General features: G+C 38.7%; 1 protein-coding gene across 2 annotated transcripts in view; it reads left to right on the plus strand.

The window, feature by feature from the left end:
- Positions 1-21,648, plus strand: part of ing5a (inhibitor of growth family, member 5a) — a 35,433-nt gene extending 13,785 nt beyond the window's left edge. For both annotated transcript variants that reach the window (XM_072255813.1, XM_072255814.1), the window contains exons 3-8: positions 93-259; positions 4,888-4,993; positions 10,209-10,302; positions 14,927-15,062; positions 15,808-15,869; positions 17,463-21,648. In XM_072255813.1, coding sequence (XP_072111914.1) covers positions 93-259; positions 4,888-4,993; positions 10,209-10,302; positions 14,927-15,062; positions 15,808-15,869; positions 17,463-17,502 — 605 coding nt within the window. In that variant the 3' untranslated portion in view covers positions 17,503-21,648. The remainder of the gene's footprint in view (positions 1-92; positions 260-4,887; positions 4,994-10,208; positions 10,303-14,926; positions 15,063-15,807; positions 15,870-17,462) is intronic.
- The last annotated feature ends 1,131 nt before the right edge of the window (positions 21,649-22,779 follow it).

Consider the following 22,779-nt stretch of genomic DNA (forward strand, 5'->3'; position numbering starts at 1 on the left):
ACAGGGGTACAGAGAAGTGGGTAAAGCTAGTTTAGTGGACGCCAATGTTTACTTTCTTGGATCTGTCTAATTACGTTGCTTGCTGTTTGCAGATAAGAAGGTAGAGATCGACAAATTGGCAACTGAATATATTTCAAACGTCAAGAGCCTGTCTTCAGATCAACGAGTGGATCATCTAAAGAAGATTCAGCTAGCCTACAATAAATGCAGAGAATATAGTGATGACAAAGTACAGCTAGCAATGGAAACATATGAAATGGTGGGTGGTCTGTTGGACTGCTGGGGAATCTGAGGTGCATTCGTTTTTGATTTGGAGTGAAAAAGTACAGTAAAACCCTGATAATTTGACATCTAATTATTTGGAAGTCTTGATTGTTCAACTGGCTCACGTATTAGCACTAGTAACAGAATGAGTCTATTTTGATCCATTTCGCCATTTTCTGTGCTGTGAGGTGCAAAGTAAATTAGGGTGTTGTTTAGTTTGCATCATATCTTTATTTTATCAACCATCCTCTATTCATTATGGATTCTAATGTGAGTAATGATGGTAGAGATGGTAAAATTGTAAAAAGGAAACATATAACTCTGACAATACATCAGAAATTGGAGATCATAAGACGGCTTGAGGAAGGTGAGAATCGTCATGTTATCATGAAGGAATACAACATCGGATCCTCTACAATATATGACATCAAGAAACGCAAGGACAAATTGCAGTTATTTGTAGCTGAATCAGATACCATTAAAGGAATTGATGCACGGCATACCTTGAAAAAGCCAAAGTTGTCTCAGTTAGATTCTGCTCTGTATAATTGGTTTCTTGCTAAGCGTTCTGAAGGGAAGGCAATAACTGGGCCTATGCTCATTGAAAAAGCAAAGGACTTTCATCATGAAATGAAGCTAACTGAACAATGTGCATTTTCCGAAGGGTGGCTACGCAATTTTAAAGATCGTCATGGTATCCGTAAGCTTTCTGCTTCAGGAGAGTACAAATCAGCTAATCACGCAGTTGCAGAGGAATTTGGTGAATTTTTTAAAGCTTTAATTCAAAAGCATAAATTGACACCTGATCAAGTTTACAATGCAGATGAGACAGGGCTATTATGGCGTTGTTTGCCAAACAGTATGTTAGCTGGTGGAGGTGAAAAATGTGCTCAGGGCTTTAAATTAAATAAAGACAGGATCACAGTCCTTATTTGTGGTAATGCTTCTGGTAGACATAAACTGAAACTTTTTGTTATTGGTAAATACAAGAAATCTAGGGCTTTCAATGGTATCACTTATTTACCTGTTATCTATGATGCTCAAGAAAATGCTCGGATGACTACGGAGCTCTTCAAAGAATGGTTTTTTCATCATTTTGTTCCAGAGGTCAAAGAAAATTTTAAAAGGCTGGGTTTGCCTGAAGATAGCACAGCTATTCTTCTATTAGATAATTGTAAGGCACATCATCCTGCTTCAGAACTTGTTTGTGGGAATATTTCTGCTGAGTACCTGCCTGCCAGTGTCACAGCACTAATCCAACCAATGGATCAGGGGGTGATTCAGAGATTCAAAACTGCTTACAAGGGATCTTTTATTCAAAAATTACTGAATTCTAATTGCATAATACAAGATTTTCAAGCTTCATTTAATCTTAAAGATGCTACTTATGCTGCTGCTTTAGCATGGAAGGATGTCTCAAGTATAACCTTGCAAAGATCATGGAGGAAAATATGGCCAAGTGTAAAATTTGGGGCCTATTCTATTGATGAAGAAGAGTTTGAAGGAATTAGTGCTAGACAAACTGGTCTAAGAGACATTTTGAAAATAATGGAAGATGCTCCTACTGAAAATCCTGTCAGCAAACTCACAGAAGAAGAAATGGAGGAATGGTTTGATGAAGATGGGGATCCAGAAGTAGTTGAAATTGTAACTGATGCACAAATGATTGACATGGACTTTAATCTTAATAAGGTCAAGGTAATGGAAGAAGAAGAAAATAACAAGGTACAAGAAGGAGGAAGTAGATATACCTGGCAACAGGCTACAGAATTTATAACAAAGTTTGTGGAATTTGCGGAGTATAATAACCAGTACAGTGCTGCAGAAGTAATGAACTTACATATTATACTGAATAATTTTTATGAGAAAAAAGCAGCATCGAATAAACAGGTAGACCTCAGAGACAATTTCAAAAAGGCAACCAGGAAGGCAGATCCCAGTAGCCCTACTCCTTCAACTTCTTCAACACCAGATCTAATTATCGTTTCTGATATTGAGCCTAAGACTGAATATTCCTATTGACCGATTGATTGCCTGTGTTGATGATTAGTAGTGTAGCTACAGCATTTTTTAGTTATAAGGAAATTCTCAGTTTTTGATCTATTTTATAAGTACAGTATTGTACATTAAGCAGAACTGAACATGTGCATTTTGTGTACAATTACAGTACTGTAGCTTGAAGTGAAAATAGTTTTAAGTTCTGATCAATGGATAAGTACAGTATACACTATTTAAATGCTGTTAAATAAGTTTCACACTAATATGCTGCCATGGATAACTTCTCAAGTCACCTCTACAATATTGGTGAGTAAATGGTGGTACTGTACATGTATTGGAATTTATTACTGTATTATCAGTAAAATTTTACAATATGTAGCACATTAGATAAAGTACATGTATTTACTGTATTACTGTACTTACAAATATTATGCTATTGTGTAACATGTAAAAAAAAAGTTAAATAAAAGTGTGTTGGCATAACATACAGTGGTCTGGAAAATCTGCTGATCCAGCACCACCAAAGTTCTGAGGGTGCTGGATTATAGGAGTTTTACTGTAAATAGCTGTCATGTACAAGAACTTTGAAAGAAGTGCGCATGATGGCCAATGGCTTTAAACATGGAGTACGTACCACTCCAAAATCCTAAGGAATGCTTCCTTGGTATAAGAAGCCTATATGTGGCATTTTCCCAAGTCTTAGCAGACTTTAACATGAAACCAATACAAAATGTAGATTTCATGAGAGTAATTCTACTGAATTAAACCAATTATAAATACTGCGCACTTTACAGGATTGTTGCCGGACATAATTTGACATGCACAGGAATATAGTAAGGCAGATCTGCGTTACAGATTTTTAAAGAGAACTTTTAAAAGATGTGGAGAGATTTAGGGGGGAATTTCAAAAGCCTATTGCATTGGCACATAAAAGCACAACAGTCAGATTGGGAGTGATCAAGAGGCCAGACTTGGAAGCGCAGTCATTTCTTGAGTTGTAGGGCAGCAGAACATTACGGAGATGGAGAGGGACATTTTAAAAGAAGAATTTGAAAGCATGAAAGATGAGAATTTAGAAGCAACATTTTGCTTAACTGACAACTAATTCCGTTCAGTAAGCATGGAAGTAATGGGCGGACTGGATTAGGACATGGGGCAGAGTGGAAACAGTAGCATTTTGCTTGACTTCTAGTACAAACAAAAGAATGTATTGGATTGGGTAACCTAGAGGAAAAGGCCTGGCTGAACACTGCACCAGCAGTCAGGTTGATGCAACAGTGCAATTGTGGATTTGGGTAAGGCAATGTCAACACATGGCAAAATTTGACACCAGGTTAGCAAATAGAGAAATGAGGGGTGACTTGGAAAAGGAAGATGTGTGATGAAGGTAATTGTTTTTTTTTCCCCTTTTGTTGCTAGAAAAGTTTGGCTATTCAAGTAGTGGATGCTAGACAAACAGTCTGAAGTTTTATATTCAGTAGATGGTAGTGATTTAGAGCTGAATGTCTATATGAATGCATTTGTAAACTGATGCTGAGGTGCAGGATAACTCGGGCTTGTTAGGCATGAGAGGCACAGGAGGTGTTGGAAATGAAAGGCATGTGTAGGTGATTCTCTGGCTTTGACAGGTTGAATAAGAATGGAATCGGATTACCTCAGTCCCACTCAGCTGGATGCCGGGCATGCTGTGAAGGAGTATGTTCTGGCTACCTAAAACAAAGGTTGAGGAGGATTTAGTAGCCTATGTCAGGATTATATATAGGCTCATTTGTAATTTTAATAAGACTTACTTCGGTCGTGCAGAAAGGGCTTAAACTTGATTAGAGGGATTCAGATAATTAATTTAAAAAAAGATGGGAATGAATTTTAAAGACTGAACAGAAAAGGAAGATTAGATATGGAAATGACCGTCAACAACGATGAATAGGTCAAAGGCTATTTTGTAGAAGGATTATGTTGGTCTAAGAAAAGGATAATCTCTGAGCAGAAAAGGTCATTCTGTGAGAAGAGAATCATCAGTTAATATGGGAGCTAGAAGGAGAGGATGGGTAGTCAGATACTCAGCAGAACACAAAGTTCAAATTGATACTAGAAAACTGCTTGGATATAGTAAGGCGGTAATATCCCAGGTAGACTGGGTCACAGAGAAAGATGGAGATATGGTACATTATTTAAGCAACAATATTTCTGCTGCAAAATAAAGTAGCAATTATTCTCTTTCTCTACACTTTTCTATTAGCACACTTTAAAAAATATATCACCTTTTCAGAAGTCCGAACAGTTCAGAAGCAAAGGTGGTATGATATTTTTAAATTAAAAATAGGACATTGTTTCAAAACTATGCCACTTAATTCTATTAAGGGAGCATCAGTACTTTAAAATGAAGCACTTTCCTATGAGTCCAAGATATTTAATTTTAAATGCACAATAATCTTCAGTGCAATAATATTTGGGACACGTTGATGGCCAAGAACTAAGTGTCCAACCCGTGTGATACTTCCCAACTCCACCCAGATTCTTTTGACTACAGTTCTTGTCTGCGCATTGTGACAGTGATACGTATTTAAATACCAGAATATTTTAGTTGATTTGCAGATGTTGGAATTAATTTATGTGTTATTGCAGGTTGATAAACACATCAGGCGGCTGGATGCTGAACTGGCCAGGTTTGAAGCTGACCTGAAGGAAAAGTTGGAATCAAGTGACTATGAGAACTCTGGAGGTAGTAAGAGTAAGTAATGCTACTAGTTGATCTGCATAAAATTATTTTGAAATTGAGACCATAGTACAGAAATACAATCCCTCATCTGTTTTATGGTGATTGATTAGTATCATATCTCCACATGTGCCTCGGTTCCATAACTTAATATTCCTGTTCTACCAACCTTTCTCATAAACTCTATTTCCACTTAGGCAGTAATGATTCTACTGTTGTTTACATCACCTTTATGTCTATATTTTATGTCTTGTCCCATTACTTCCTTTTTCTGTTGAATCATCATTGTGTTTCTCATTTAACCACACTCCCTTTAACACACCTCTTTTATTCTTTCTACTTCCTCCTAACTGTCTCTTTTTTTAGACAATCATTTTCAGGAATTGGGCATTGTTGGCAAGGCCAGTATTCATTACCCAATTACTCTGAGGCAGATGCTGGTGAGCAGCCAATTTGAAATGTTGCATTTCTTCTGGAGGTATCCCACCAAGCTGTTGAGCAGGGTGTTCAGGGATTTAGATCCAACAAAAGTGAAGGACCAGCAACATATCAAGACTGGAAAGGAAGGGGGAAGGGTCTGGATCTGAAATAGCGACTGTTTATTCCTTTCCATAGATGCTGCCTGACTTGCTGAGTTCCTCCAGCATTTTGTGTGTGTTACAACTTATGAAATCGTAGGGTTTGCTGTATACTCTTGTATGGAAAGAAGAAGCCAACAATTAGAAGATTGGCTCACAGAAGTGTTAATCAAAACTCTAACCTCAAACCCCAGTTTCCACAATTAGCGTTGAATGAAATTAATCCAAAATTTTACTTGTAAGTGATTGTGTGGGTGGTGTGGGTGTATTATAACTTGTATAATACAATTTATCTCCATAAACTTTCCCTGATTCTGATAATAAGCTATTGCCCTAAAATGTTAATTCTATGTTACCACAGGCCTACTGAGATCAATGTTTTATGTGGGTATTCTTTCGAAGTTCTAAGTAAATTTATTATGAAAGTATGTCTTTGTATACAACCCTGAGATTCATTTTCTTGCAGTCATACACAGTAAATCCAAAAACACAATAGAATCAGTGAAAGACCACACCCAACGGGACGGACAAACAACTGATGTGCAAAGGACAGCAAACTGTGCAAATACAAAAGAAAATAAATAAATAAGCAATAAGTATGGAGAACATGAGATGAAGAGTCCTTGAAAATGAGCCCATAGATTGTGGGAACAGTTCAGTGATGGGATCAGTGAAGTTATCCCCTCTGGTTCAAGAGCCTTATGTTTTAGGGATAGTAACTTTTTCTGAACCAGGTGGTGTGTGTCCTGAGGCTCCTATACCTTCTTCCTGTTGGTACAAGTGAGAAGCGAGCATGGCTTGGATGGTGATGGTCTTTGATGATGGATGCTGCTTTCCTGCAACAGTGTTTCGTGTAAATGTGCTGAATGGTGAGGAGAGCTTTACCTATGATGATCTGAGCTGTATCCACTTCTTTTTGTTGGATTTTCCACTCAAGGGCCTTGGTGGTTCCATACTAGGCAGTGATGCAACCAAACAATAAACTCACCACCTACAGAAGTTTTTTGAAGTTCTATATGCCACGCTGAATCTTTGCAAACTTTTAATGGAGTAGAGGCACTGCCGTGCTTTCTTTGTGATGGCACTTGCATGCTGGGCTCAGGACAGATCCTCTGAAATAATATCCCCAAAGAATTTAAAGTTGCTGACCACCTCCACCTCTGATTCCCCAATCAGGGCTAGCTCAATTACCGCCAGTTTCCTCCTCCTATTGTCAATAATGATCTACTTGGTCTTGCTGATATTGAGTGAGAGGTTGTTGTGGCATCACCCAGCCAGATTTTCAACCTCGCTCCTATATGCTGATTCATCACTATTGATTTACCATTGATTCAGCCAATGACAGCGCTATCATCAGCAAACTTGGGTATTGTATTGGAACTATGTGAAAGCTCACAGTCATAATTGTAAAGCGAGTAGAGCAGGGGGCTAAGCACACAGTCTTGTGCTGCTGCTGTGCTGATGGAGATTGTGGAGAAGATGTTTTTGCCAATCTGAACTGACTGGGGTCTGTAAGTGAGGAAATACAGGATCCATTTGCACAAAGAGGTATAGAGGCAAGGTCTTGAGGCTTATTGATTAGTTCTGAGAGGATGATAGTATTGAATGCCAAGTTGTATTTGATGAAGAGTATCATCGAAGGCCATTTCAGACCTATCTGGAGTAATTATAAAATATTATGTTGAAATTTTCGGTTGACCACAACTCTTTGGAGAGTATTTAAACTTGATTTTCAAACTTACTCTGTCTTCAAATGCCATACATTTTTTGGGAAGCAACCAGATATCAAAACCTACCAGAAACTTTGAAGATTCAAATTACATTTATTATCAAAGAATGTGTAAATTATACAACCATGAGATGTGTTTGCTCACAGGTAGCTACAAAGCAAAAAAAACACGAAAGAACTCAGTTAAAGAAAAAAAATGAAAATAAAGATAAAAGAGAAACACCTGATGCGCAAGGGAAAGATAGAAAACACAGTCATGCAGACAACTGAAGTGAACAACAATACACCAAACCAAAATTGAGTCCTCAGGTTGTGCTTTTTGTTTGTGTCATTATTTGCTATGATTCACAAACATGAAACAGCCTATCTTAATGCCTTTCACAATCTTGCCAAAGACATCAGGTTTGCTTGAAGAAGTCACTGTCTAATTACCATCACATCACCTGCAGTACCAAAGGACCCAACACACTCTTCCACTGCTCCATTGCCATTAGGAATGTCTATCCCTTGAGAGTGTTTTGGGAAATCTAATCATCTGGCTGCTGTCCTCTTTCCTGCATACAGGCAGAGGCTAAAGAGTAAGGCGCTAGAGCTAAGTTCAACAAAGAGGTGATCATGGGAGGCAGAGGAGTGGCTGTCAGATTGCTTCGAGTCAGTATACTGGGCTGTGTTCATAACTCATCAGAGGAACCAAATGTATGTCATGGACCTATACACACTTGTGGACGAATGTGTCCCCACAAAATCATTCAGATTCTTTCCCAACCAGAATCTGGTCAGTGGTGTTCAGGACTGGCGACCCAGGAAAGTACAAGAGGTCCAGGTGTGACCTCCGGAAAGCCACCTCTCGTGAAGTGGCAATTCCCAATCAAACTTGAATCACAGAAGGAAGCTCGACAGCTGTGGCAGGGCTTGAATGCCATCACTTCCTAGAAACTAAAACTCAGCAACAAGGTTTCACTCCCAGATATGCTCTATGCCTTTTATGCTCGTTTTGACAAAAAGAACTCCCACAGCCCCCGACAAACTTGTGATTTCAGTTTCTGAGGCCAACGTGAGAGCATCCTCTCTGAACCCAGAGAAAGCATCTGCCCCTGATGTTGTACTTTACTGAAGATCTGTGCTAATCAACTGGCTGGAGTGTTCACTGACATCTTTAACTTCTCATTTCAGCATCAAGCAGGCTTCAGTCATACCAGTGCCCAATAAGAACATATTAACCTCCCTCAATGACTATCATTCAGTAGTACTTACATCCATGGTGATGAAGTACTTTGAGAGGTTGGTCGTGAAGCATATTAACTCCTGCTTGAGGAGTGATTTGGATCTGCTTCAACTTGCTTACTGATGTAATAAGTCAATAGCAGATACCAGTTCATTGGCTCTTCACTCAGCTCTGGAACTTCTGGACAGTGAAGGTGCATACATTAAGATGTTTTTCATTGACTGCAGCTTGGCATTCAACACCACCATCCCCTCAAAACAAATCAATAGGCCTTAATACCTCCTTGTACGACTGGATCCTCAATGTCCTCACTTCCATACCCCAGTCAGTATGGAATGGTAGCAACATCTCCATAATCACCATCAACACAGGTGCACCACAAGGCTATGTGCTTAGCCCCTTGCTCTACTCACTTTAAACTTGTGGATGTACAGCACCAATGCCATATTTAAGGTTGTTGGCCAAATCAGAGGTGATGACGAATCAGCAGATAGGAGGGAGATTGAAAACCTGGTTGAACTGTGCCGCAACAACCATTTCTCATCAGTGTCAGCAAAGCAAAGAGCTGATTATTGACTACAGGAGGAAGGAAAAGGGAGGTTTGGTCCTCATTAGGGGATTGGGGGTGGAGACGGCCAGTAACTTTAAATTCATTGGTGTTACTAAATCAGAGGATCTGTCCTTGGACCAGCATGTAAGTGCCATTTCAGTGAAGGCACAACATTGCCTCTACTTTCTTAGAAATTTGCACAGATTCAGCATAACATCTAAAACTTTGACAAATATCTATAGATGTACAGTGGAGAGTATCCTGACTGGTTGCATTGCAGCCTGGTATCAAAACGGCAATGTCCAAGAATGGAAAAGCCTACAAAAATTAGTGGACACACCACAGCCTATCCCCACCCCACCACTGAGGGCATCTCCAAGGAGTGCTGCCACAACAAAGCAGCATCCATCATCAAGGGTCCCATCATCTAGGCTATGCTCTCTTTTTGCTGCTGCTGCTATTGGAAAGGAGGTACTGCAGCCTTAGATCCTACACGACCAGAATCAGGAACAGTTATTACCCTTCGATCATCAGGCTCCTGATTCGGTGTGGATAACTTCACTCACCTCTGCTCTGAACTCGATCACCTTCAAGGACTCGACAACTCATGTTCTCAGTATTATTTAGTTATTTGTTTATTCATTTTGCTCATTTGTTGTTTGTCTTTGTGTGCAGTTTGTTATTCTTTTGTATTTCTTTGTTCTACTGTCAATGTCTGCAAGAAAATGAATGTCAGGGTAGTATATTGTACGTACTTTGATGATAAATTTATTTTGAACTTTGGCCTCTTGGAAATGCGCCTACATTTAGTCATTCTGTAATTCTGAAAATAAATCTACGGTGAAACAAAGTGAAAATTTTAAGTTTGCTAACAAATTCAGGGTTGACGCACCACATACTGATTGTTCAGAGCTGCATTTAAAGCAAACAAATGCAAAGTTAAGTAATACTTCACTCTCCTTCCACTGTGTTTGGGAGTAAACTCTCCACATGTAAAATGGAAAAGGAATATTTTCTTAAAAAAAGGACTAATGGGGAGATTCAAATATGTATTTTATGGTGAATTTCATATTAGCTTATAGTGCTAAAACTGAGTCAAATGGAGCTATATATTTAGTCCATTTGTCCGCAAATCTTCCTCCATTTAGAAGGCAGAGGGCAAAAAGACAAGAGGGGCTCTAGAGGCCGTGGCAGACGTGGAGCTGATGATGATGTTCCAAAGAAGAAGAAGCAGAAAGTGGGGTAAGTTGCATACATGTTACAAGCAATAGTATTGTTCATCTGCATGTTTCATCCCCATAATCCTCCCCTATATATTCTATAATTTCAGAATATTCCTGGATTATGGGAGATACCGGGATCTTAAATAATCTTGTCTCACTACTGTTTTATTATATTGTAGACTAGCATGTATGAATAAAGATCATCAACTGATGTCTGCATTCCTGATGAGTTCATTCATGTGTTTTTGGTACATTTATCTCTCTTCAGATCATTTCCTCAGATTTTGAACATGTGTTTATATATTTGAGGAGATTGTTCTTTCTGTGTTTCAGAATTAGTGTATCTATGTGGCCTTGTATAAAACAACAAAAAGGAGTGTGTACTAATATCTAAAGCTTCAGGGTTCAAAATACTATTCCAGTCATTTTACTTATGTACCAGATGAAGCAATTTACGGAGTTGTGTATATTCACAGTATGCTATCAGTTTAAGCCAATTAGTGCTGTCATTAACAAGTTGCTGTGGCAATACCAGAATGACTACAGTCTGATTATTAGGAAAATCCTAAGGATGACTGATGAGTTCTGTGAGTTTATCACATATGGAGCATATTGATGCCTGGATATATGATAGGGTTGAATGGATTCACACTCTACTGTTTGTGCATGCTTACACATGAGGCTGGATGTGCTCAAGGACTTCCTGGATTCTTCTCCACCACTTTAGTGGTCTTGGGTAAGGAATTACCATGAGTTGTTGAGGATACCAAGGAGGCTTTGAGGATAGCCTTGAAGCATTTCCTCTGGCTTCAGAAAATTGTTTGTCACGTTAGACCTTGAGCAACTTGCATGCAGATAGTGTGGTTGAACATGAACATAGATGGGAATTTAGGAACGTTGGCCACGGAGTGGAACCAATGTTGGTTCATCAGTCCTGAGTAGACTTGGGAGATCTATCATATACTGAGCTATCATATACATTTTTTTCTGCAGTGCTTTTAAGTTCCTACTATATAGACTATCCACGTCTTTGATGTACATAGAAGGGTAGGACTCACTGTGGCTTAGCGAAACATAGCGTTTTATCAGATCTAAGGTCGTGGTCTTTAAACAGCTTATAAAGAGCCATCAACCTACATCATTTGTTGAGCTCAGCCTGTCAACATCTTGTGGCCAACTGAAGTGACTGCAGATGCTTAATTGCAGGATTTTGGAATGCCTGTAATTGTGAAAAGATCACAGAGTGCAGGAGCAGAATTAGGCCATTCAACCCGTCAGGTCTGCACCACCATTCAAGCATGGCTGATGGTTTTCAACTCCACTGGTTGAAGAATTTCCCTTTTGAAGGCAATATCTAGGCCTCTACACCCCTCTCTGGCAATGAATTCCACAGATTTACCTCCTCATAGCTAAAGACATTCCTCCTCATCTCAGTTTTGAAAGGACACCCCTTTATTCTAATCTGTGGCCTCAGATCCTATACCGTCCTACCAATGGAATCCTCCTTTCCACCAGGCCTGTCAGAATTAGGTAGGTTTCATTGTGATCTTCCCTCATCCTTCTGAACTTAGAATACAGGCCCAGAAACATCCAACACTTTTCATATATTCCCCTTCACTCTTGAGTACTTCCAACACCAGCACATTCTTCCTTCAATTCAAGTCCCAAAGTTTTCCAGTGGTATTCCAAATGCAGGCTGACCAATACTTTATAAATCCTCAGTAGTACATTCTAGACTTCCTGAAATGATTGCTAATGCTGTATTTGCCTTCTTTAGTATTGACTCAACCTGCAAGTTAACCTTTAGGGACACATGTACTAGGGCTCCCAAGACCCATTACAACTCTATTTCTAAATTTCCTCTCTATTTAAATTAGAGAATAGTCTACACCTTTATTTTTCATACCAAAGTGCAAAATCCCACACTCCCCTATGCTGTATTCCATCTGCCCTCAGTATCAACATAACACGATTTATAATGTTGGATTGACTTCATTAATTGACAGTAGCAGAGGCTGTGGGCTTGACGCTCCTTAGCTGAGGTCATAGTTTTGATTAGCATCTCAGTAAACCAGGTTTCAAGTTGTTGGTTTCCCCTTTCCATAATACTAGATAAAGTAAAGCAAATGTTTCTTGTGCCTGAGGGCGGCTCAGGAATGCTGTACTTTATGATAGTGCATTTTGGTCAGTACTGACAGGTAAAGTGATTTATATTTACTTGAACAGCAACATTTCCACCACTTCACATTGATGTTTTGAAGAGAATTATAAGGTACATAAATATTGCACTGAAATTGGTCTTTACTTCAGCAAGACCAAAGAGCTGATTGTAGACTTCAAAAAGGTTAAGAAGAGGGAACATAGATCAATCCTCGTAGAGGAATCAGAAGTGGAGAGAGTGAGCAATTTGAAGTTCCTGGCTTAGATCCTCAGTATTTCTGAGGATCTAACCTGGTCTCAACAGATTGATGCAGCTATAAAGAAGGCAAGAGAGTGGCTATATTTCATCAGGAGATGAAGAGATTGGGTTTGTCACCTAAAACACTCAAACTTTTACGGAAGTACTGCGGAGAGCATTCTGACAGGCTGCATCATCATTTGGTGTGGGAGGGAGGAGGGCTACTGCACAGGATTGATAGAAGCTACAGAAAGCTGTAAAATTATTCAGCTCTATCTTGGGTACTGGCCTCCGTAGTATCCAAGACATCTTCAAGGAGCGATGCTTCAGAAAGGTGGTGTCCATTATTAAGGACCCCCATCACCCAGGTCATGCCCTCTTCTCATTGTTAACATCAGGAAGGAGGTACAGAAGCCTGAAGGTGTACGCTCAGTGATTCAGGAACAGCTTCTTCCCCTCTGCCATCTGATTTCTAAATGGACATTAACTCACTTTTTAAAAATTATTTCTGTTCTTGCACTAATATTTTTGATTTCATTGTGATCTTCCCTCATCCTTCTGAACTTAGAATACAGGCCCAGAAACATCATATATACTTACTATAATTCTTTTATTTATTTCTATATTTATTTATCATGTATTGCATTGTACTGCTGCCACTAAGTTAACAAATTTCATGACATATGCTGGTGATATTAATCCTGATTCTGATTCATAAATGAAAGCCAGTTTTGTTGGTTTACAATCAAATCCTAAATAGAGATAATCATTTGCTCTGAGAAACCAGGTGGCGGTGCTCCACTGCATGGTCTTCTGTGTTTCCAGTAGCTAGACATAATGTCATTTTCCACTGAAATGAGGTATGATTTTCTATGTATTTCTGCTTCATCTTTGCTGACTGCATTAACTCTGTGACTGAAAGATCCCACTTCTGGGGTTAAGTGCACAAACAGCAGTCTGTCAATCTCAATGTTACTACATTTCCTTTAGGCATTGCTATAGCAGCATCTATGAGGTTAGCATTATCCAGTTCACATCATCTGCAGTCTTTCTATTCTAGGCTCCATGCCACTTAATCATTGTGGGTAGCACAGTGCCTGGCAGCTTCAGAGACCCAGATTCAATCCTGACTGCAGGTGCTATGTGGAGCTTGCATGTTCTTGCTGCAGTTGCTTTGCTTTCCTCCCATGTTCCAAAAATGTGTGGTCAGTAGGTCAGTTGGCCTTTAAGATTGTCCCACTAGTTTTAGTGCAAAGTAAGTGTTTGATATCCAAAGGGCTGATTCCCATTCTGTATTCCTCCATAAATCATTTGGCTAGATTTTGGCTGTTAAAGTAGCCTTCACATTGATGAATTACACCAGGGGTCCCCAACCTTTTTTGCACCGCGGACTGGTTTCATATTGACAATATTCTTGTGGACTGGCCGACCGGGGGGGGGGGGGTGGTGGGGGGCGGTGTTCAAGTAGGGTTAAACTCACTTCAACGTGTCTTTTACAGTTAGGGTTGCCAAATTTCTCGCTCCCAAATAAGGGACAAAAGTAGCAGTCAAATCCCGGGACACTTTACCCCATGAAAGACTACCATGACCATGAAGCCTTGCGCGGGCACCTGTGTGCGCATGCGCGTACGTGCCAATTTCTTCCCCCCACAAATCGGTTTTGCCTTCATCTTCCCGACTACACTGTACATACATTATTTCTACTTTATATAGGCTGTGTATTTATCATATCATTCCTGCTTTTACTATATGTTACTGTTATTTATTTTCGGTTTTATGTGTTATTTGGTATGATTTGTTAGGTTATTTTTTGGATCTGGGAACGCTCAAAAATTTTTCCCATATAAATTAATGGTAATTGCTTCTTTGCTTCACGCCATTTCGGCACGAAAGGTTTCATAGGAACGCTCTACCTTAGCAGGGGAAATACGGGACAAACCAATTTAGCCCAATATATGGGATGTCCCACCAAATATGGGACAGTTGGCAATCCTATGTTCAAGTTCAACAGTGCGTGACAGGGAATGAGGAAAGGTTCAGCTGACTCATATCGTTTCCTCGCGGCTCGGTAGCACGTGCTTTACGGCCCAGTGGTTGGGGACCACTGTATTACACTAGTGACAAGTAAAGAGTATTTATGATCTAAATTTTATATTCAGGCATGTTATAAAGAAAAGATGATTCAAATCCATTTTTATTTATTCTGCAAAGCCTAGTTGGATGATTTTTATTCTTTCTTTTCCAGGGCAGAATACTCTGACTCCATTCTGAAGATGCACCCATCTGATGTTTTGGACATGCCAGTTGACCCCAATGAACCCACCTATTGTTTGTGTCATCAAGTTTCTTACGGAGAAATGATTGGCTGCGATAACCCAGATGTAAGTGTCCGATTTGGATTGGCTGAATTGTGATTTTTAATTGTATTTGATATTGCCAATACATTTTAAAAGAATATTTATTAATGATACTGTTCCCTATGCCTGGAGAGTTAGTTGCAGTCTATTGAAATTCTTGAACCCATACCTTTTTTAGGAGTTTGCCTGTGTTCAACTTCAGCAAGAGAGATATGTATGACGTTGTAATAATTCCATATTTGCCTGTAAGGAGATCCTTTGATGTTATGTTTAAAAAAATCCTTGTTTTTAAAATTTCTCTATCAGTTGGAGACTGATTGGGTGGAAAGAATGATTGCATCCTTACCAGTCTGTGTCCCAGCCATTTTTCTCTTGCACATTTGTAAGGATTTTCTAACGATTGTCCCATTCTGTTGTATGTCATGTATCTGTCTTGAACCAAGTATGTGAGCAGGGGATCCAGTTTAGGATCCTTCTCCATATGTTGTTCTCAACACTAGATGTAGCTATATGCTGTAAGGATATTTGCAGAGTCTCCTTCATCTGGCTGTCTTCATTTTACAGCTATATGTGCGTACTGATGGTTTTTAAGTCAAGATTAGATGCTGTGAGACTATTACTTAATATCTAAGCAAACTGCAACCTGTAACAGTTAGCAATGGGATTTTGCTGTGCTTTTTTAGATGGAGGAGATATTTTTTCTAGAATGTGTAGGAATGAGACAGATAGTCAGATGATTGAGTCATGGATGTTGTTTTATTTTAATCAGTGCCCAATTGAGTGGTTTCACTTTGCCTGTGTGGACCTCGCGACAAAACCAAAGGGGAAATGGTAAGTAAGAATAGTCAGCATAAGTATTTTACAATCTGTTCACAAACTGAAAGCTCTCCAACTGAAAATCGCAGTGATTTTTTGGCAACAGTTAAACTTGATACTCTTGTCAAGACTATCTTGGTTCATAGCTGCTATTGGAAGTGGCATTATAAACATCAGAAGTTGAAGTAGGTCAGATAGCGTTTTGAGCCTGTTCTGTCATTCACAAAGTTTTGTCTGAATCCCTATATCAAACTCAGATGATCAGTTTTGAATATGCTCAGTGACTGTGCATCCACAGTCCTCTTGGGAAGAGAACTTTAAAGATTCACAATGTGTTGAGTGAATAAATCTCTTGACCTCAGTCCTAAATATCTGACCCCTATCTTGAGCCTAGGTTGTCTGGTGAAGAGGAAAAACTTGCATTGTCCACCATGTTAAGCCCTTTCATAATCTTGAATTTTTTAATTTGATTAGTTCTCAGAAGATGAAAACATAGGGTTCTACTTTCCTCACAGATCAACTTGCTCATCCTGCTGTATCAAGGATTACCTCTCAATAATAATGTTCAGCACAGAGAGGATTTGTACTAACTGACAAACGTGAATTTTCACAACTAAGTAGCTGTGTGCACACCCACCTTTCCCTGACCCTTCATGAACAGTCAAAGAAGAGAAAAGGAGTCTGTGTTGGCCAGGTGTTCCTTGTGGTCTTGATGTGATCTCCACATGTCCAATGTGGGGTCCTCCACATCTGTGGTGGTTGGTCTTCAGAAAGTTGTCGCTGCCTGAGCTCCTAAAATCCTCTATTATTATACTTTTCCTCATCAGGTTTTTATGATATTTCAGTTTTGTTGGCTCAAGGTCATCTGACTGACCTGTGTCAGATTCTGATTGGATGTAGCCCAGGGTTATATTAATACTGGTTTATGGCTTTCATCTTCAACTTTGTGCTTTAGGTGACTTCTTCTGTTCTTTTCAGCTGTGACTGGTTCAAAGCAGTCAAACCAGGCACCCAGACACTGGGCTCAGATGACGAGCTTACTTCTGCAAACCTGCCATTTTACATAGTAAACAGGTTCTTATCTGAGAATGGCCTCAGGTTTAGCAGATCATTAGCAGAAACTCCTTGGGTTCATGTTCAATTGCTCTGATGAAGTTATCCCAGAGCAAGAATCAGTTTAACAAACAGTTCACTAAATGACAGTTGCAAGGACAGTCTCACAAATGGCCACCTCCATTCCTATTCACTGACTGTATTTCTTTCTGGTCAACACTGGAAATCAGAATCTAGTAAGCTATAATTACATTGCCTCTAATGCAAGTGTATCCTTTTTGATGCAGAAACCAAAATGGTTTTCAGTAACCCAGGTATGGTCCCATTTAAGTGTTGTACAATTGTGTCAAGACTTACTTATACTAACTCCCTTTCACAAAAAAAGAGGTACTGTTTACCTTCCTAGATGTAGTATACTTTTTGTCATCCTCTGCTCAAGGCGGACTTTGTGAAGGTGGGTGACAGTATTTCAACTTGGCAGAAGATACTGACAAATTCAGTACCAGACATAGTACGGACTCTGCTTTTACAGCATCATTTCATGTTTGCTTACAGGTTCTGCCCACGATGTACCCAAGAAAGGAAAAAGAAATGAAACTAGAACCTGCTTATTGGCTTGGACATCTGTGCTTTTTGTTCAAAGTTTTGCAATTTTATATAATTTCCATAAATTTGTTACCCGGCTGAGAGGGTATTATGGGGGTACTTTGAGTTATTTCATTCCTACAGCTGGTTTAATTAAAATCATTGAGATTTTCATCATGGAATTTCCATGTAAACAAAGTTTATTTGGACATTGAAGGTTTCTATAACTGACTAAGCTAGGATACACAGTTGGACCACAGTAGTTCCCAATTCATGAGATCCATTCCGGGGTCAACTGAGTGTGAATGGGAATGATGTGTGAAAATATATAGGGATTTTTGTTGGAATTAGAGAACAAAGAGCTATTGTAGAAATTCATATTTTTAAATAATCAATTCATTAAAGTGACAGCAATAAGCATTGGGTTCAGGGAATTGTTTAATCCCCTACACCTTACTGATACCAGAGCATTGAAGCTGGGTGCACAAAGCTCTGTTCTGCCAAAGGAGAAATAATATTGTGGGTCTCTGTACATTGAAGGTAACATTAACCAAAGCAACCATTGCTCTCTCTGGTCCCAGGAAGGCATCAGATATGCAGCTCATTTGCAGATAAGCAGATTGCACATGGATGCAACAGTTGCTGTGGATTTGATGTTACCTAATATTAAAGCTGCTTCAGGAAAGCAAATATGCTTGCAAATATTAGTATGAACAGGGATTTGATCATTAGTGGGGGTGCACTGATTTCTGAAATGTTATGATTGTGATAGTGAGAGAAAAACCTTTATACTTTGACAAAATATGTTTTAAGAAAACAGGAATGTCAATTTATTGTGCAATATTGTGGTTCGTAGAATCATTTGATATTTTCATAAAGGATTATCCAGTGAAAGAATTATGTGGCAGGGTTTACAGACTCCTGGAGGTATTTCATTGACATTGTAATTTGTAAACCAAAGAGTCCACGTTTCAAGAATGTGATATTTTAAACCACTGCTGTCAGTGTATACACCTTATACTACTTGTTTTGTGATATTATATGTAGATATATACTTATATATAAACATTTGAATAGTTTTGATAATTCTTAACCCTATTTAGTATTGAAGGAAGACCTTAAAACCAAAATAAAATAAACCAATTTTTCCTGTTGAACACAAATATGAACTCTGTCTCACAGTGAATAAACAGTAATATAATGTAGCAGTGGAGTTAACTTGCAGAAATATGTGTATAGATATTCTTTGCTTATCTAGCTTTTTGCAAGTGAATGATAAATCTGTCAGTCAATTGGACATGGCCTTCCACTTCTAGTTGTTTTTGATCAATCGAGTGCCTTTCATGTGGAAACTTGTCATTTCCAGAAGAATCTAGAAATTATACTCCTGAAAAAGCTACATATTTAACTCCTGTTTGCTAAATATGGTTCACCAACTTTTATCGTACGGAGGGCACCCTGCTTAAGTCTGTGGGTCATGGAAGGGTAAAATAAAATTGAGGCTGTGGGGTTATCATTTGCTTGCAGGACTGTGGCTATAATTTAACCAGCAAAAACTCTACATCATTTAGAAACTCTTTACTCCCCATTTGGCTGGTAATACTCCACCCATTAACCATATGGATTGTGAAAGCTGTACTGGGTAAATCTCAGTTGCTTCAGATTCTAGCTGATTATTTCACAAATGGCACTTTATAATGAAACACACCTTTCCTGCATCATGTCAGATTATCAAGACTGTTAGGGGGAGTAGTCTTTCTTTTAATAGTCTTCCAGAAGGCAAAAAAATATAAGAACCCATACTAATCAGACATGGCAGAGTCTCTGAGCATTGCATAGGGTATCCATTCTAGGAAAAAGTTTCTCCAAACCAGAAATGAAGAAGTGATGCTGTTGCCTGCAATTCCTGTTTAACTGGTTACTTAAGTAATATCACATCAGAACTACATTGTACGAATTTAATCCTGCAGATTATTTGTATGATTTGGTTGGAAAATTGCTTTGGCCTAAAACTCAATTCCAGAGCTTGTTGACATTGACTTCACATTGAACATAGATACTGATGACTCCATCCCCACCCTTACTATTGTGTATGGTTCGGAGCAGCATACCACAAAGAATGCTGCTGAGAAGAGAAACTATTTTGGTCACACAAAGGAAGGTACTCAATAACGTGGGAAAAAAAATAGCAAAAGCTAATGCTGTATGCCTAGAAAGGTGGTTATTGTGGGATTCAGTTCAGGGAATTATTTACTTAATGCACAGTACTGATGTATGAAAATATGCCAAAGAGTAGTAGTATTAGAAGCCAATAATGGAAGTAATCAGAACAAGTATCAAGAAGAACGTATTATTGAACGGTGATTATAAAACTATTGGACACTCTACAGCCGCATATGTAAGAGAAATAAATTAGAAATAATTTGAGTTTCTACTGGTCTTGGAAAATATCTCGGGTAGGTGAAATGGCTTCCTCATCCCTGATTTTTAATGATTTCATAAACACTAGTGATAATGTAATTTTTATTTTGGATTTTATTAATCATTATTGTTAAATTTCTTTAAATGAGTCCATGTTTTAATGCTTACTGTTGATAAAGTCAGCAGAACATTGGTTTCACTTTTCCAGTGAATATCCCCGGTTAACTGAAGAACAGTGAGATACTGATACACAGTCAACATCTACCCATCTTTTTCACAGAGTAATTTCAATCTCAAAACATTTATCTGGCCACTGATTGCATATTCATTTATTCTTTTTAGCCACTCAGTACTTTCACATCTGATATCTCTGTCTAAGTCTGAAATGCCCACTTGAACAGATATGTCTGTAAACCTGAAGGTGTACTTTCAGGACAAATTTAAAAAATTAAATCCTAATTCTGTTGATGATTTGTAACCAACTGTTGTCTGACTCAGTTGGAGTGGGCATCTGTTTAGATAACAAAATGTCTTGAGAGGGTCCAGTGTTTGGATAAGTTGGCAATGTCATGTTTGAATGCCATTTTATTTTTAAACAATTTTTACCCTTCTATTTGGAATGAAATTCAGCTCCTGTTAGAGATGATTGATGTTCTCAATCTAATATATTTCTAAACCACAATTAAATTTCAGAAATTTATATATAGTAACTGTAAGCTTGAATTCTATTTTTCTTAGTTTCAGAATGTGACATTACTCTTAACTATGCTTCTCTTAGAGTCATAGAATTATTTAGAATAGCCACTCTATGCTGTTCTCAAGCCAGTTCCTTTTCTTCCAACTTCCTAATATGCTTAGCGAGCTTCCCCATTAATACATCCAGCAGATCCACAGCCAATAATGATGGTCTCACATTCTCACTACTCTTAAGGAGAGATTTTTTTATTAACTGAATTCCTTATTTATTGTTGATATGTACTTCACATCAATGGCTTTCAATCGTGCTCTCTGTTACCAGTGAAATCCCTTTTTAATTTTTCCTTTTCAAAATGTGCTCATTAGTGTCAGTAGCCAACCATTCAGAAAATGACCACCTTATAAATCCATTCTTATTAGTTTCAGGCTAGGTGTTCACATAGCAGTACAACAATGACAATATATATTATTTTTCTCATTATCCTATAATAGGTTTCTCACTTAGACTTTAAAGTTTTGTATAAGGGAAGAAGACCCTTATGGAAAACTAGAAAACTCTTAGACAAGTCTAAAAGCACTTTAATAAGTAAGAAAATTATTCACAAACTCTTTGTCATCTGTTTGGTTTGTAGACAGTATTTGGTATGAAAACAAGATTAGCAGGATTAACTCTTGTGATGGGCTTTTAATTAATCTTTAAGATTACATAGTTTGAAGAAAATGCTTTAGCCATGAAGGTTGCATTGTTAGACTATAGCCAGTGTGGCAGAGATGCTGTCTGTCCTGTGAGCTGTTTGCCTGTACAGATCAGTTTGTTTGAGAGGGATAAATATTTTTTGGGTCTGGAATGTCATTTAGAAGAAATATGTCTGAGTTAAGCTATCAACACTGGTCTCCTTATCTACTGTATAGAGTTGCTCTAAATACCTTTAATGTGTGGATTATAGATGAAAAATAAATGATTGTGAACTTTTGGAAAAAAATGTATATTTGTATTTTTAGATGTAATGCTGTCAAAATAAAGTATTTTTGGAAAATGTATTGTCTTTTAAATATAATTGTGGTAAAATCTAAATATTATGTGTGCAGCCTCCTGAGGAGATCTGTTCAGTTTAGACACAAGGGACTGCAGGTGCTGGAACCTGGTGCACAAACAAGATACTGGGGAAACTCAGTAGGTCAGGTACCATTTGAGGAGGGAAATGGACAGACAACATTTTGGATCCAGACTCTTCATTTGGACTGGCAGTCAATGTTTTGGGTCAAGCTCCTTTACTTGAAGTGGCAGACTCGTATGGATGGAGGGTTTCAACCCGAAACTTGGATTGTTCATTTCCCTCTGCAGATGCTGCCTGATCCTCTGAGCTCCTCCAGCAGTTTACGTTTTGCTCTGTGCAGTGTTTACATGTTAGATCAGCGTAGGACTGGATGCTTACTTGTCATCTTGTGCCAATATAAGTTGCAATGGTGCTCTGAAGGTTTGCAATGATCTGAGCAAACCATTCTCTGTTCAGTTTGGAACACTGGATAGTTAAGTATCACAGATGTTCACTAAGAATATTCAAGCTAGCAGCTTGATAATCAAGGTTTTGAAAAATTAGCAAGTAGAGTTAAGGATGCAATGTCATTTTCAGTGGTGTCAAGTATAACAGAAACAGCTCAGATCGAGGTTACTAGCCCCAAGCTGAATTCCTGAACCTGGAGCAGCAGTGGACCATTCTTAGTCTGGTCTCTACCCTTTGACCTATTTGGCATAGGTGACTCTACCAAGAGCCAAAACAGAAGGCCCCGACTCCAGCCAGCATAACTCTCCGGGTCATTGAGGCGTGCGAGCTTCCAAACCTAATGACAAGGTTGTGGTCATCTTGGACGAAACTAGTGAATTAGCACCTCACATTCAATTCGACGGTATGAACATTGAATTCACCAACTTCTGGTAAACTGCCTCTGCTGATCCTCCTCCATCCACCACCTCTTCCCCATTATCCCTTTCTCCTCCTCAACCCACTCCATCTCACCATCACACTCTGCACCTCCCTTAGGTTGTTTTGTGCTCCATGTTCCTATTTGTCGTTACTTCATCAAAAACATTGTCAAGTTAGATTTCTTCACTTGCCTGGATGAGTTAAACTCTAATATTCAAGAAGCTCAACACCTGCTACCACCCCCT

The sequence above is a fragment of the Mobula birostris genome, chromosome 4 (genome assembly GCF_030028105.1).
Source record: "Mobula birostris isolate sMobBir1 chromosome 4, sMobBir1.hap1, whole genome shotgun sequence".
Taxonomy (NCBI): domain Eukaryota; kingdom Metazoa; phylum Chordata; class Chondrichthyes; order Myliobatiformes; family Myliobatidae; genus Mobula; species Mobula birostris.